Consider the following 17353-nt stretch of genomic DNA (forward strand, 5'->3'; position numbering starts at 1 on the left):
TATCACCTTACCTCAGCCATGGAAAATCAATTCCAGCTCCGGCAAACTTTCCGGCACTTGTTTATTTGCTGCTCAAGCTCTGTAGCCTACTGTACAAAGAATATGTAGATTTCTTCATATTTTTAAAGTACAAATGAGTGTATTTTATTAGGCATATTGTCTTTATAGAGAGTTGAGGACCTGGGAGAGCTCTACAGTAAACAGCTATGTCTATCCTTTGGCTGCTGTTGCTACACGAAGGTGAGTTCCATCTTGTCTTGTGAGCTGCCTGGTTGATTTCTGCTCAATGCTAAATATGGACTATTTTGGTTTAATTATTTATCTAATATATAAATGATTACCTGGTCATATTGTGGCCAATTTCTTTTTCAAATATTTCAGATTGTCATTCTTTTAGTAACAGTTTTACATGTTGTTGTATACTTATCTGACATGTTTAAGTCCTTGTTTTTGTTTTGAATGGCCGGTATTTTCGCTACTGTTCTGTCAATCATTGCATCATCATTGAACATCTAATAATATGAGCGATTCCCAACCTGTAGGCTGCTGGTGTTTCATGAAGATATTGCAAACATTGACAGTAGGCCTATTGATAATATGATGTAACATTGACAGTATATATTGATAATATGATGTAACACTGATAGCTGATAATATTACAAATATATTTTTTCCTGTGGTGGTAACTAAGTACATTTACTTAAGTAGGCCTATGTACTCTTTACTTGAGTATTTCCAATTTCCAATACTTTTGGTTCTACTCCACTACATCTTGGATCCAAATATTACACTTTTGCACCACTACATGTATTTGAAAACTTTAGTTGTTAGGTTACTTTGTAGATTTTGATAATTAGCCTACTACAACACCTACAACAACTTCAGCCTTATATAGTACTGTAAATACCTTTTGAAAATAGCCGATCTACAAGAAACATTACACCTTGAAACAAGTTTGCATTGTGATACCGATAGGAACTTAAAGAATACTACATCTGTAGTACCATTGATCAAAACCAGAACACAATCGAATCGATTGATTCCCCATTCAAATAAACATGCTCTGAAAATGCTCGCCGACCCACTCATCTGACCTTAAGCAGCCAAATGGCTGGCACGTCAAGTGGTCAGATAAGGGGTTTGTAACTAACTGATTTAGGCACATTAAATGGCCAGTTCACCTCTGGGGCAACCAGATCTTATTTTATTGTTGTTTGGGACACGATCAACACAATCCTGAGTTATTTATTTTTTGTTCAATCTGTGTTTTGAGATATTTTAGTATTTCAGCATGAATGATGATGCATTTTGCATCATATGAGTCACCATGCTGCATCATATGATGCAAAATGCATCATCATTCATGCTAAAATACTAAAATATCTCAAAACACAGATTGAACACAAAAAATAATTCAGGATTGTGTTGATCGTGTCCCAAACAACAATAAAATAAGATCTGGTTGCCCCAGAGGTGAACTGGCCCTTTAACAGGTTTCCTATTTGGTGACAAAAAACAAAACAAACAACAACAACAACAACAACCTCATTTTGACTTCCCCCTTGCACTTGCTTTCTAGCTCTTCTGGTTGAATCGGTGCCAGAGAAGCCCAAGAGGTCAGCGTTGAACCAGCTGACCAGAACCCTGCTGAGGAGATATGACTGTGGGGTTCGACCCATCCAGGACTGGACCAGTCCCACCACGGTCTACATAGACCTCATCCTGCAGTCTGTGCTTGATGTGGTACATACACCTCTGGCTCATTTCATTTTTAATATGCTGACAGAATGGAACCACAAATGCATGGGTCAATTCTCTGTTTCTGTTAAAACTGGTTCTCAATCTCAAACCTTTTCATGTCAAGGACCCCCAAAGTGACATGTATTATTTGGCCAGGGACCCCCAGAACATTTTTTTTAACATTAATGTTAAAAAAAAGGAAAAGCTTTACTAACATTTTTGATATTTTTCAAAAGTGTTTAAAAATAACAGATGTACAAAATCACAGTGTGGCACGAATAGACAATGTGTAAATGGATGTGATGCTACATTAACTAGCTTGCCCTTGGAACCCCCCCAAGGACCCCTGGGGGTCCCCGGACCCCACTTTGAGAAGCATGAATAATCAATCACAGTCAGTCATTATAATCTTCAGTCAGTAGAGAATCTGTTTCAAACGTGTCTGTTTAAAGTAAACAGTGTTCCATGTGTATTTGTCATATAAGTTATTTGGACCATTGTTTTTCTCAGGATGGAAAGACCCAGAGTGTGACCGCCAGCATTTGGTACAGACAGGTAGGTCTCACTGCTTCCCTCTGTCTAATGGCCAGTGGTGGAAAAAGTACTACATTTTTGAGCGGTGGTCACAACGCTCCTATACGTGGCCGTGTGTGTGGGTCTGTCTGTCTGTCTGTCTGTCTGTCTGCGTGCGTGTCTGTCTGTCTGTAGCCTGCAGTAACCTTTTCTGACCACACATGTTAAGGGAGGGGCGCTGTTGTTCAGGCCAGGCCAGACCAGGCACACACACACACACACACGCACACGCACACACACACACACACACACACACACACACACACACACACACACACACACACACACACACACACACACACAGGGGGGAAGGGGGGAACCACCGCTCAGTTCACACGGGTGTGATTTTTTACTTAAAGGGGAAAACCACCCATTTTCATCATTGAACTGTCATTAATATACCTTAGAGGAGTTGTGTGGAAATAGGAAAAACTTCCACACAACTTTCTGAATGAAAAAGTACATGTGCTTTGCAAGCCATGACCCCACAATAAATCCTCCCGTTCTAAGCAACACAACTCCTCTCAGGTATATAGTTCAATGTTGAAAATTATCAATACTGCAATGTAAAAACACTCATCTGTGGGTCATCCTGAGTACAAAATTATTGGCATAAAAATGGCACAAAAAATAAAAGTTTAATTGGGGCTGATGTGGTTAATGTATGTTTTGTAATAATAATCACAATCTACAAAATACGCAATGACTATCATTGTTAACACCTTGAACCATATCATTTGTTGTATGTCAAATAACACCAACAGCCTCACAACTATCGGGTTGTGTGATGTGTCGTGAGCTTGTAGATTAGGTTATTTTCACCTGTTCGACACATCATGACAATCCCAGAAAAGGGACTGCGTCGTTCATATTTGGACTTCAGCCTTATCTCCTGTGAGGAGAAAAAAGCAGTTTCAAAAACTGTTGGGTGACAGGTTTTCCTCCAGTCAGGATAGAGTGGGGCCTTCCTCCAATCATGGTCGAGCCTTAGGTGCACCAATCATGGTCGAGCCTTAGGTGCACCAAGGCCTGCCCCCACTTGATCATGATTGGTGGAAGGCCCCCCCGCCTGTCACCTACATGAAACTGAAAGTGAAACTTAAGTGAAATCGCTTACCCTATATGTATATTTTTGTGAATAAGAGAGGCTTAGTGTTCAATCTCAATTGGGCATAATACTATTTCAGCATTGTTGTTGCATCTTAAGGCTAAAATGGTAACAATTACAACGTCAATTATTATGCCACGGATCAACATAATTCTTCTCTCTCTCAGATCTGGACAGATGAGTTCCTGGTGTGGGACCCGGAGGAGTTTGATGGAATCACTGAAATCTCACTGTCATCTGATGCCATCTGGGTGCCTGATGTTATCGTCAGCGAATTGTAAGACATCCTCGATTCCTGTCAGAAAACACATCATCAGATAATAACTTTATATCTTACCTCATATGGTACTAGATGTAAATATGTTGGTTTTCTTTGGAAATAACCATAGAACTCGCACAAAAACACATTTCACCCACATGTTTACTTTTGTAAACCTGTGATGTGACAATAAAGCTGATTCTGATAGTGTAAAAGTAACAGTTTTGTTGTGCTGCATAGTTTTGTTAAAGCCTCACCATGTAACTTTTAGAAGAGAAAAGTGACATAGTGCTGCTTTAACATAATTATTATTAGTCAAGAAAATATTATATTGTCACTTTAACCCTTAAGTTCTCTTCGGGGCATTTGGACCCGTCTTACATTTTCATTTGAAAGAAAAGGGTAGAAGTTTATATTTTTTCCACCTGAAACTCACTGGCCTTAAAGATTCTTCTGTGATTAACATGTAAAAAAAATATTTTTTGCACTACACCCATGGCCATGCTACACCCCCCTCATTTTTTTGACCCTCATCATACATTGACTGTGTCTCAATTCCAAACAATCCAAATGATAGAAATATAAAATGAACCGTAAACTTAGAGTTGAAGCATCTGGCAAGAGAAAGCGCTGTTCAGTGTGTCCTACAACAGCAGACAGGAAGACAGACTGCTTGCAGGAGGTGCAAGAGGTGTATACGTACAAGTGAACATTCATATGCGACATTAATGTGTGTTCCCATGTTCACATAATATGTGAACATGGGAGCTGAAATTCATGTATAATAAGAGCTGAACACATATTATGTGTTCAGCTCTTATTATACATGAATTTCAGCTATCAGTAAAAACGCCTAGCTCTTTCAGTGTTTAATGTGATATAGCAAAGCATAAATGCAAACATTTACCATATATATCATATGAATTGTTTGGAATTGAGACAAAGTCAATGTATGATGATGATTTGTTAAGTTAAAATGAATAGTGTTGTTTTTTAAACCAAATATCCCCCGGGTCAAAATGACCCGAACAGAACGAAGGTGTAGTCAATCTGAACAGAACTTAAGGGTAAAGATTGCCCCATATAGTTGCATGGACAAGAAGCAATTGGACTCTGTGATACTGTATGAGCCAGTGTGTGTCCAGTCAGTGTCATGTTCTGCGCTGCTGTTGACTTCTGATCTGCCCCTGTCTCCAAGTGTGGACGAGGGGAAGTCCCCCCCCATCCCCTACGTCTACGTCAACTCCTCCGGCTCCGTGAGGAACTACAAGCCCATCCAGGCGGTGCTGGCCTGCAACCTGGAGATGTACGCTTTCCCCTTCGACAAGCAGAACTGCACCCTCACCTTCCGCAGCTGGCTGCACTCAGGTCCTCTTCTGGTCTTTTTTAGGCAAATGTATGCTCCATTGCTCCATGCTGATGTTGCGCGCCTGAAAAGCAGTGGTGGAAAAAGTACTCACTTTTTTTTACAATACTGCAATGTAGAAATAAAAGAAATGGGGGCGCCCGCTATCCTAGCGGTCCAGGTGCATACCTCATAGGCTCTGATGCCGCGTGTTGTGGGTTCGAATCCTGATCCTGACAACCTTTGCTGCGTGTCACTCCCATAGATCTCTCTCACCATTTCCTGTCAGCTTATTATTCAGTCAGTCATTGGCATCAATATATAACATATTTAAAGTAGTTGAAAATGGCAGAACTAATTGGAAATACCAAAGAAAGTAAAATAGTACTTAAGTACAGTAGGCTTACTTTAGTAAATGTACTTAGTTACTTTACTTTACACCCTTTCTGAAAAGGGAAGACCTACAGGCTCAAAACGTGTCACCGCCGTTCGACAAAGTATGAACAGGGCCTCAGTGGAATGATGTCAGAAAAGGAGTTTGTGGGAGGCTGGAGGCGTATACAGTATATATAGGCTACGCTAGGTGAATGAATGATGTTTGAATGTAACGGTTTATGCATAGTGTTCTTTCCAGCCACATCCACTTATACACATTTGTAGACCGGGGTCCCCCAGGGCTCTGTACCTGGTCCTCACATGTTTAGCCTTATGTCTGACTGTACCGTGTGCTGTTTTCTGACTAATGAAATATACAATCAATCAATCAAACTACAACATTCTACTAGTGATGGAAGTGGGACGATATGAAAATGTCATATCACGATTATTGTGTCAAAAGAAATCGCGATTTACGATATTATCGTGAAAATCCCTTATGCTGGGGCGGAACATTTGCCAAAAAATAGCAGATCTACAAGCTCACAACGCGTCGCGGCGCGTTGTGAGCTTGTAGATCGGCTATTTTTTGGGCAAAGACATTTGATAGAGAGTGAAGAAAAGACAAACTACGTTTTAAGTACGTATATTTGTATATCATTTACCAACTAGAGATACTGTTCCTACGAAACAGTGTGGGCTCGCTCGTGACTATATTCTGCAGCGTCATGTGAAGCTCGTCATGTGAAGCTCAACCAATACTCCAGCTAACACCACTCCCAGATTTTCCACACCTCAATTGCACCTCATTGGCTAAGGGCCCTGCCTTTGTACTGTCTGCGACGGAACTCACGCGATGGAACTCACGCGACGGAACTCACGCGACGGACCTCTATAAAATAATGAAGATAACATACTGGTCTCGCCTTTCAGGCGAGCCCACAATTATAGAGGGTTTACTACAGTGTTTGGATGGAGATCCGTCATCTACTCAGATATTCAAGCCTGCACCTCCTCTCTCTCTGCTCCCCTCATCCCTCCCTCCCTCCATCCTCCCCTCCTCCTCCTCCTCCATTAGTGAGTGAAATCGACCTGGCTCTGTGGCGGAGCGCGGACACCATCGCCAATGATAAGAGGGAGTTTATGAACGACGGCGGGTGGGAGCTGTTATCCATACCGTCTCGTTACTGGCGCCTCCACCAGGGCGACGTGGACTACGCTCAGATCCAGTTCAACGTGTGTAGCCTTTCATTCTGAACATACATGTACATGCCGTGTATAGTAGGGCATTAACGAAAAAGTCGACAAGTCGACTGAGTCGACTTCATTGCACAAGTCGACTCCCACCAGAGAAAGTCGAAAGTCGAAGTAAAAAAAAAAAAAAAAATCCTTTGTATTTTTTTCTATCATTATTTTTGCTCCATGTGTGCGTCTGTACAGAATTCAAACAGTAGGATTGCTTATTGTCAAGGACGAAATGATCCAATATTACAGTGCTACATTACATTTGGTATAACATGGTTCTATTGTGAAAATAGCAGATCTACATGCTCACAACGCCTCGCGATGCGAGGCGCTGTGAGCATGTACGTATTGACAATTTGGACAATGTTTAAATGTTTGAATTGTCCTTAACGCCAGCCAACTTAAAATATGAATGTGCGCTAATAACGCCAGGAAATAGCTATATTTTATCATCATGATAGGGTATAATTTCATTGTTTTCAAAGCCATGATGATATACCACCACAAAAAGACCACTAGAGTGCGCCATCGTAACACTAAACCCTTCAGAAGAAGCCATCTTAAAACCATGAATAAAGGATGGGAAAGTGACGTCGCTCCATTGACTCACAATGGGAGCTCCGCGGCCCGCTATCTGTGCTCAATCCTGTTCAATTAGTGCTTGATCGTCTAAAACCACCATCGGTATGGGCAGCGGAATGTATACAGACACCACACAGAAAGTTTCCGAATCAAAATCGACCTATAGTGAAGCTGCGTAAGCTAATGTAAACAGGAAGGCCTGGTTTAGCGGTGACGTCATAATCGTATCCTTTTTTTTCACAGTCTCGTGTTGTTACCAGCTGAAGGTAAGCTAACCGTTTCGCTCCGTCTATTAACCCAAATAAAAGCTTAAACAATGCTTTTATATAAAAGTTGATCGGCAGGGACGTCCATAGTGAGCTTGTCGATCCAAAAGTCGACCGGCGCTAAGTGAGTTAAATTGGCACTTTAGAAATGTGAAGGTACCCTCTATCTTTGAGCAGTATATACTTAAACTTTATGTTGGTCGAGTGAGAAAACAATGTTGCACATTAAGTTAATCATCTGGGATCCCCCAAAATAATTGGGGGGTCGTGTGTGATGTGATGACGTCATCAAACGATAAAGTCGACTTCAACTCAACTTTTTACTGAGTCGAGTCGACTTGCAAAAATCACAAGTCGTTAATGCCCTAGTTAGTATATACCCGTCTTGCATGGCTAAAAGTATTGGCACCCTTGCATTTGTAAAACAGAAAAAAACAAAAAAAATCTTCCAGAAGCGTGGCAAATGAAAACATATTTTGCATCAACATACAGTATTTGGTTTGCAGAGGAACACAACATAAAACTAGAATAAATACAGAATCCTCATTCTACAAAGGAATACATGAAAGGTTGACCCAAAACAAAGTCGACCCAAACTCGTTTCCCAACGGGTCTGTGGCCTTAAGTTAGATGCAGAATAGACCGAAATCTAATCTTTGCTTCTGGGGGTCCCTGGAACAAAATATTTTGCGATAGGGGTCCATCCGTGGAACAAAATATTTTGAGATGGGGGTCCGCGGCCAAAAACACATTTTGGGGGTCCTTAACCACTAATAGGCACATTCTAAAAATGTCTTCTAAATCCTAACAGTTTTCCTGAAAAAACTCATGTTGCTATCATTGTTTCTCAAACTTTGTCATGTCAAGGACCCCCATTATGATATGTATTTGGCCACGGACCCCCATCGCAAAACATTTTGTTCCAGGGACCCCCAGAAGCAAATATTAGATTTTTGTCTATTCTGCATCTAGCTTAAGGCATGCACAGACCCGTAGGGAAACAAGTTTGGGTCGACTTTGTTTTAGGTCGGCTTTTCCTGTTACCCTACAGTTTAAATGGAGTAAATCCCTCATTCTGCTGTTTTGTGTCACACACGGAGCATGGACCAAATAAAAAAGGAGAGAATTGTCAGGAGGTCAGAGGTCAGATTGCAGCCAAACATGGACAATCTGAAGGCTCCCAAGTCCATCTTCTCCAGAGATCTTGATGTTCCTTCACTGTGCACAATCTAGAAGATTGTGTGTTTTTTTAAACAAATGCAAGGGTGCCAATACTTTTAGCCACGACTATATAGCCTAAAACAGTGGTTCTCCACCTTTTCAGGTTGCGACCCCCTTTGACCATATTTGAACTGTCTGGGGACTCCCCAACATGATAATATTTAAACTGGGGACCCCCCAAAATGATCATATTTGAATTGGCGATCCCCGATATTTGAACTGGGGACCCCCCCCCCATCCTGACAAGCACTTCGCTCCCGCAAATACATATTATGAAAATAGTCTCTCTATAAGCCTTGAAATGTGTACCCTTTTCTTAAATTATTAGACTAGGGCGACTCAATTTAATATTCCTCAAGGGCCACTTAGCAAAATACCAAAAGTCAAGGGCCGCAAGGTAAAAAAGTCCTATTTTTCCTAAGACAATGATGTCGTGACCAGTCTAAAAAGTAAGGAAACACACAGAAAACAACCACGTTTCCATTTATAAAGCCAAACCTCATTGAAGTTTGATAGGCATTGAGCCACGGACCCTCATTTTATACAATTCCTATCTACGGGACAGGGGACTCCAATCTACACCATAAAATCCTCAGTGTTAATTTAACTGTGTTCGTTTAGTTTTAATGAGATTGATTCTTTTAGTTCCTAACAATCATTTAGCTGGGTACTCCCCAGAATCCCCTCAAGGACCCCTGGTGGTCCCTGGACAATAGATTGATAACCAGTGGCCTAAAGCCTAATCTATACTTCCTCATCTCTCACTGTGAATAACAAGCTTTCAAGAAGAAGAATATCGTCGTTGTCGGGTGGAAACCTTGTATGTCCAAAACCGTTTGTTTTGTATTTATCGTTTCAAAAATGATCTAAACTAGCGAAAATAGCACACAACGCCTCCCACCATGAGGCGTTGTGTGCTTGTAGATCTGCTGTTTTCACTACTTTTGTGCGACGGCCTTGTACGATGAAGCAGGGCTTACTTTGCAAAAGAACATTCAAATTTGAAACTTGGAGATACGAGGTTTCCACCCGACAACGACGATATACAAATATCACTTAATATCATGAGTGAGACTTGACAGGGGCAGAGGAAACCTTGGGAAAATGTCCATACCTCTCTATATGATGAATATTGTGTAGACAGAGGGCCCATCATGGTTTGCGTTTGGCCAGTATATACCGTACTTTCACAACTCAAGGACTGTGGAAGGACTGTCATTGCTTCACTGGATAGACATCTTTCACACAGCAGCCACGCTGACACAAATAGTCGTGTAATGTTACTTCATAAAAAGGTGCTACAGTACCAATGTGTCATTGACACTATATTTAAGGTTGTGCGTTGCATAACTTGCATTCAGGTCCAAACAGAGGCAGGGTGCTGCTATTGTTCATGATGGCTCACTGGAAAGAGCCTTACTTGACTTGAGTATGTATTTACCAGTAAGACTCCCTAATCAGGAGATAAGCGACCGTTGGTCGCTTATCTCTACAAATAGGCCAAAAATTAGTTGTACCAAAATCGTCCTGATGGTGGCGCTAGATGGGACAGATGCGTTTTGATTACATGACTGTAGAGATACTGTGCGATTTGCGTGATTTTAGGGCAAAATCTGTAGGAGCAGTGTCCAAAAATGTGTTTGAAAAAATCGGCCTGATGGTGGCGCTATATGGGACAGGTCCATGTTGATGACATGAGTGTAGACATACTGTGTACCGATTTGTGTGATTTTAGGGCAAAATCTGTAGGAGCAGTGTCCAAAAATGTGTTTTAAAAATTCGGCCTGAAGGTGGCGCTATATGGGACAGATCCATGTTGATGAGATGAGTGTAGACATACTGTGTAGCGATTTGCGTGATTTTAGGGCAAAAATTGTAGGAGCAGTGTCCAAAAATGTGTTTTGCAAGAATCGGCTTCATGGTGGCGCTAGAAGAGGGCCATGTGAGAAATGTAGGGGGTCCTCCACTGGGGGCACCACCAATTTTGCATCCGTTCTGGAGCACCAGGAGTCGGTGGTCCCCGGGAATTCCCCGTGAGCAGCCCCGTTGGGGTGGTCATTTGGTCATTTTTGCACATTTGGTCATTTTTTACACCTGGGGGTCCCCCAGGGACCTGGGAGTCCCTGGAGCTCCGGGGGTCAGGTTGCGGAGATATGAGCAGGGCAAAAGTGTGACGTGTGACGTACGTGTGACTGACAGACTGACGGACTGACGGACTGACGGAGGGAGGGACGGACTGACAGCCGGTGGAGGTTTGGATAGTATAGGAGTGCAAGTAACTGCGACCTACGGTCGCAATAAACCTGAAATTGTGGTTATTGAGATATTTGTCTCCACCAGCCGAAGGCATGGGGGAGAGTATGTTTTCCCCTTCGTCCGTCCGTGCGTCCGTCCGTCCGTGCGTCCGTCCGTGCGTCCGTGCGTGCGTCCTCGCAGTTTGTGTGCACCAAATCTCAGTCGCCGTTTGCCCGGTCACTGCCAAAGTGAGCACACACATTCCCTGGATGCCAATCTAGAACCTCTGCCCTACATTTTTCAAATAGGCCTTTTCTAGCGCCACCTAATGGCCGATGTTCGCAAAACACATTTCTGTGCACTACTCTTACAGATTTTGTCCAAAAATCCTACAAATCGGTAGGAAGTATCTCGACAGTCATGTGATCGACACGGATCTGTCCAATTTTGCATATTCCATCTTGATTGGCTAAGATTGGCTTCCAAAATTTGTAGGATTGAGCCGTTTTGAACAAAAGGCCTCAAATCCCAAACGCAAAGTGCAATTATCATGAAATTGCGCACACACGTTCCCACTAGGTCGAGGAAGAAATGCCACTTCAAATTTTTGAAATCAGCCTCATGGTGGCGCTATAACAGGCCGATTTGTGGTTTTACCTATAACTCCACCGATCAGTTTCAAACTTTGTAAGCGCACTCCCTAGAGGCTAAGGATAAGCCTTTGCCATGCATTTCTCATATCAGCCTTTTATAGCGCCACCTTTGGGCCGACTTATGTAAAACACATTTTTGAATATTACTCCTTGAGATTTTATCCAAAAATCACGCGAATCGGTACACAGTATCTCTATAGTCATGTGATCAAGTCCGATCAGTCTGATATTTCATATTCCATCCTGATTGGCTAATATTGGCTTCCAAAGTTTGCAGGATTGCTCTGTTTTTTAACAAAATGCCTCAAATCATCAACGCAGCTTGCGATTACCGTGAAATTTGCCACACATATTCCCACTAGGTCAAGGAACAAATACTACCTTTTTCACATTGGCCTGTTATAGTGCCACCAGCAGGTAGACTTTAGCAAAACACATTTTTGGAACACAATGCTTCAAATCATGCATGCAGCGTCCGATTGCCATGAAAGATCTAAGGTGAAGAACATATGCCACCCTTTTTACATTGGCCTATTATACAGTAGCACCACCAGGATGCAAGGCCTGGTGGAGACCTGTGCTCGGAAGAGCACTGCTTCTAGTTATGCAATGATTTACTACAGCATCAATCTGGGAACCACATCATCAAAGGAAGGGCGACGCCCACTCGGCCTGTCTCTCTTCCTTTGAAGCGTAGCGACTCTGAAGCTGTTTTGAGAGATTACTACAGCATATAATCTAGACCAGTGGTCCTCAAAGTGGGGTCCAGGGACTCTGTGGGTTCCCTTTGGGAGGTCTAAATTGACCCTCACAAGTATGTAACTCTGACAGTATACAAATGAAACCAAATGGACCCTTATACTGTCAGAGTTAAGGGGAGACCTTGACATTTTAAAGTTTGAGAACGATACCGATCTAGATTGATTATTATTATTATTCATATTTGGTTGTATTTTAAGTTTTTAAATGATCTTAAACTGTCATGTAAAATGTATTAATGTTGTGTAATATAATGTAATGCTGTGTGGACCCCAGGGGGAGCAGCTGCTAAGGTAATAGCTAATGGGGATCCAAATAAACAACAACAACAAATTAGTATCTCTGGTAACACCTGTGAAGGAAGGAAGTAACATTGAACTATCTGTGTCAACAACATGGCAGCTGTAAAAAGCTCTACTCAGCTGTTGCTGAGTCAGTCTAGGACTGCATATCCACTCCATGCTGGCTGACTAGCAGAATATCTGACTGACATAACAACACACCACCACAGCTAAGGAGGAGTTTCAACTGAGGGGCGATGGTTTTTGTAAAGGCAGGGTTAAAAAATACAGCTCTCTCCCCAAAACATGATCTAAAGTTATTGTCTCCACCAGCCGAAGGCTGAGGGAGAGTATGTTTTCCCCTCCGTCCGTCCGTCCGTCCGTCCGTCCGTCCGTGCGTCCGTCCGTCCGTCCGTGCGTGCGTCCTCGCAGTTTGTGAGCAGCTAATCTCAGTCACCGTTGGCCCGATCGCTGCCAAACTGAGCACACACACTCCCTGGATGCCAATCTAGAACCTCTGCCCCACATTTTTCAAATCAGCCTCATGGTGGCGCTATAACAGGCCGATTTGTGTGGCCTGGTTGTTACCAGCTAATCTCCGGCGCCGTTGGCCCGATCGCTGCCAAACTGAGCACACACACTCCCTGGATGCTAATTCAGAACCTCTGCCCCACATTTTTTAAATCAGCCTCATGGTGGCGCTATAACAGGCCGATTTGTGTGGCCTGGTGGAGACCTGTGCTCGGAAGAGCACTGCTTCTAGTTTGTTCTCTCTCCCCTTTTTTCAGTTGAAGTGTATAGTCTTATAAACTAACGATATTCCCCCAATCCCAGTGTAGGCCTACATTTACTTCTAGCCTAGGCTAAGCCTAGGCCTACTCCACTACATCTCGGATCCAAATATTGTACTTTTACTCCACTACATTTATTTGAAAACTAGTCACTAGTTACTGATATAAATTATAATATTAAAAACAGACATTAACCACTTTAGTCCTACAGTATTTTATACCTAGGCGGCTAGGCCATTTGAAAATAGCAGATCTACAAGCTCACAACGCAACGCTTTATGAGCTTGTAGATCTGCTATTTTCAAACATTAGTACTTTTACTTTTGTTACTTTAAGTACATTTTTATACCAATACTTTTGTACTTTTACTCAAGTAAATATTGTATTCCATATTTGTATGGAGTATTTCTATAGGCCTATTGCAGTATTGATACTTAAAGGAGTAGTTCACCACTTTTCAACCTGTCTTCATATAATAGGTCCTCACTAATGATTCATGATAAAATATCACAATTTTTTTCTACGCAGTCCAAGTCTCCTGGGAGAGCTGTGGGAGGTTCAGAATCCATCGTCTTGTGACATCATCATTTTCCCAAAAAAAATAATAATCAATATTTTTGAAAAAAATATTTAGATTTTTATTATCGCGAGAACAATGGCTTCCACTTTAAAATTGCAACTTTTCAGGAATAGAAAGCCTGCAGTTTCTATAAGCTGGATTGGCAATCGATGATGTCACAAGACGATGGGTTTCTGACCTGCCCACAGCCCTCCTCTGAAAAAAAAAGAAAAAAAAGAAAAAAGCTATTTTTGAGTGAGGACCAATTATATGAACATAGGTTGAAAAGTGGTGGAGTGCCCCTTTAAATACTTAAGTAAGGAATATGAGCATAGCCTACTTTCTCCACCACTGCCCCCATCCCAGTGAGACTGTAACTGCACCAGTGACAGCTGCATGAATTGCTTTATTGACGGAGAGTTTTAAGGTGTGAGGCTGTGAGCCTGTGACCCATCCATGGGGGTTCACTCCCCCATGCTGGGACCTTCATGGATCGGGGCTATAGCGGGCTTAATGCTAAAAAGATGAGGCTAGAGGTTGTTTCTGGCTGTAAAAAAAAGGGGAGAGGAGAGGAGGCAGTGACAGGGAGATAGAAGAGCAATAATGAGACTGTCTCAGTGGTCGCCTGATCAATGGAGTTCTTGTTAGCGCCGGAGGAAAATGGGCTCCCAGCCCATTGCAGCCAGGTGGGGAGAGAGAGAGAGAGAGAGAGAGAGAGAGAGAGAGAGAGAGAGAGAGAGAGAGAGAGAGAGAGAGAGAGAGAGAGTGTGTGTGTGTGTGTGTGTGTGTGTGTGTGTGTGTGTGTGTGTGTGTGTGTGTGTGTGTGTGTGTGTGTGTGTGTGTGTGTGTGTGTGTGTGGCAGGTTGGGAGTGGGACTGAGTTACTAGGGCCCAAGGTGGAGGGGGCCTTAATTATTTTATACTTTAGCTATTGAAAAATAGCAGATATACAAGCTCACAGCGCGGCACCGAGTGCTGCGCTGCAAGCTTGTAAATCTGCTATTTATGAAAATCGTGAAAATGTGTGCAAATCTTTGAATATGTGTATTTTTTAAGCGAACATTTGTAACTAAAATTTTGCTTCTGGGGGGTACCTGGAACTACATATTTTGAGATGGGGGTGCATGGCCAAATATATATCATTTTGGGGGACCTTCACATGAAAAGGTTTGAGCACCACTGATATTAAATATGACCTGTTATAAATCATTTATAAACATTTATAAGCAGTTTAAATCAAGATTTTTCAAAAATAGCAGATCTACAAGCTCGCAGCGCAGCACTCGTTGCCGCGCTGTGAGCTTGTATATCTGCTATTTTTCAATAGTTAAAGCACAAAATAATACGTAATAATGCGTTCCCAGTCTAAATGGGTTAAACCCCCTCCCCCTATGAAGAACATTCATGGGGGGCCCGCAGTGAATCCTTGTACCCAGGGCCCAGAATTTGGTGCGACACCCCTGATTAAAGTAAAACAATTACCTCAAAAGTGTACTTAACTGTAGCTATAGGCTATTTGCAGTACTTGAGTAAATGTTGCTTTCCACCGCTGGCTTCAGGTACTGATCCGCCGGCGCCCCCTGCTGTACGTGGTGGGTCTGCTGCTGCCCAGCATCTTCCTCATGGTGGTGGATGTGATGAGCTTCTACCTGCCTGTGGACAGCGGCATGCGCATCGCCTTCAAGATCACCATCCTGCTGGGCTACACCGTCTTCAGAGTCAACCTGATGGACGAGATGCCCGCCGCCGCTGTCAGAACTCCACTCATAGGTACTAACCTTTTTTTTCTTCTTCTTCTTTTTTAAGAGGTGGTGCCATAGTTTTGTGTTTTTTCTGTTTTGTATGTATGTGTCTATGGAGTTAACATTACTCTAATAGACCACCAGGTGTGGTTATAATGTGCAAGTTTGCCTTCCCTGTGTGTTTTTGGTTTCTTCCTGAAAGCTGAAAGCCTCTGAGTCAAAAGGTGACTCAGAAAATCGAAAAACACTGAACATCATAAAATAGTCCCTCCAATTTTACCATACACCCAACACTGTGGGTGTGGCTAACTTCAACTGGTTCACCAGCCACCTGACAACCAGGCAACTTAATGAACTGGTGGGTGTGGCCACATAAAAACGTAATTTTATCAATTTCTGTACACTTTTTTGGAAAAAGAACTTCCTCCTAGTATAATCGTAATACCTGAGCATCATGCTTTAGGGAAAAATCATGGCACCATCTTTAAAGATAATATTTTATTGATTAACCGAAGCTCATGAATGGTTAACCAACCTGCTGTTTAGAATAGCGGAATGTTGTGACTCACTCGGGGACCCAAATTAACACCCACCACCAGTGCTGCATTTGCAGTCAAGACACTGCTCAATGCGGGCAAATGTAATCTTTTGGCGAGTATGGAGACCATCCACCACTCTGGGCTGTATGTATTTCCGAAGAGACTACTACTGTAGATCTGCTGTGCTGCGTGTTGTCGTAGCACATCTGGGGTAACTAGATTAGGCAGGGGGCCACAGATATAACATTACTTTGAGTTGGGGGACACAAGACCGTGACAACAAAAGTTAACAAAACTTTCATAGTTAGGCATTTAACCGGCAACTGTTAAGACATTGTAACTGGTTGGTTAAAGGGTTCATTTATTATTGTGACCGAAGGTCGCAGTTAAGTAGGTAAAGCCCCACATCCTGTCAGTAGGACCTTAACACCTCAATGTCTATAGCTGACCTCAATGCCTATGGCCTGCCCATATATAGAGATCCCTGATGTCATCCTGCCCATATATGGAGCTGACCAACACAGACATCATCAATTCTACATCACCCGGATCTCCATACAGTATGGCTATGGCTGACTCATTCTGACATCACCAGGATGACTCTCATATATTTGAATGCCAATATATATACAGTACATGTCAGTCTAACCAATATGCCCATATCTCTATACATGGATCTCTATATATGGGTATCAGGGATCTCCATATATGGTTAACTGGTCCGATATACATTAATAAAGGATAAAATGAAATAAAAGTCCATATGTGGGTATTCCCAGATGATGCCCTGTAGGGGAACCACACTAACAGAATCCATATATGGCCCAGACAGATGGCGCGACCTCGCCCGCTTTTTCCACTTTCGCACCGCCTTTCGCCCTTAGGCATCTTACTGGTGTTATTATTAATTTTTGGGTGCGAGGCTGGAGGATCAAAAGTAGAGGCATGGATTGAATGCCCCCCACCTCCAGAAGACCCAACCCTACATTAATACACTGCAAAGTCTGGGGTCCATTTGATTGTACGCTCTCTGAATTTACCCATTTAGAACGGGTACACATTTTGTGTATCATTATTTTAT

At 42.5% G+C, this 17353-nt stretch overlaps 1 protein-coding gene across 1 annotated transcript in view; it reads left to right on the plus strand.

The window, feature by feature from the left end:
- Positions 1-206: 206 nt before the first annotated feature.
- Positions 207-17353, plus strand: part of htr3b (5-hydroxytryptamine (serotonin) receptor 3B) — a gene marked incomplete at both ends in the record, with an annotated part of 30953 nt that continues 13806 nt past the window's right edge. Inside the window, 7 exons of the mRNA XM_080748704.1 lie at positions 207-240; positions 1580-1743; positions 2251-2295; positions 3589-3698; positions 4879-5048; positions 6479-6636; positions 15551-15761. Of these exons, the coding sequence (XP_080604830.1) occupies positions 207-240; positions 1580-1743; positions 2251-2295; positions 3589-3698; positions 4879-5048; positions 6479-6636; positions 15551-15761 (892 nt within the window). The remainder of the gene's footprint in view (positions 241-1579; positions 1744-2250; positions 2296-3588; positions 3699-4878; positions 5049-6478; positions 6637-15550; positions 15762-17353) is intronic.

The sequence above is a fragment of the Nannobrachium achirus genome (assembly GCF_963921795.1).
Source record: "Nannobrachium achirus genome assembly, chromosome: 19".
Taxonomy (NCBI): Eukaryota; Metazoa; Chordata; class Actinopteri; order Myctophiformes; family Myctophidae; genus Nannobrachium; species Nannobrachium achirus.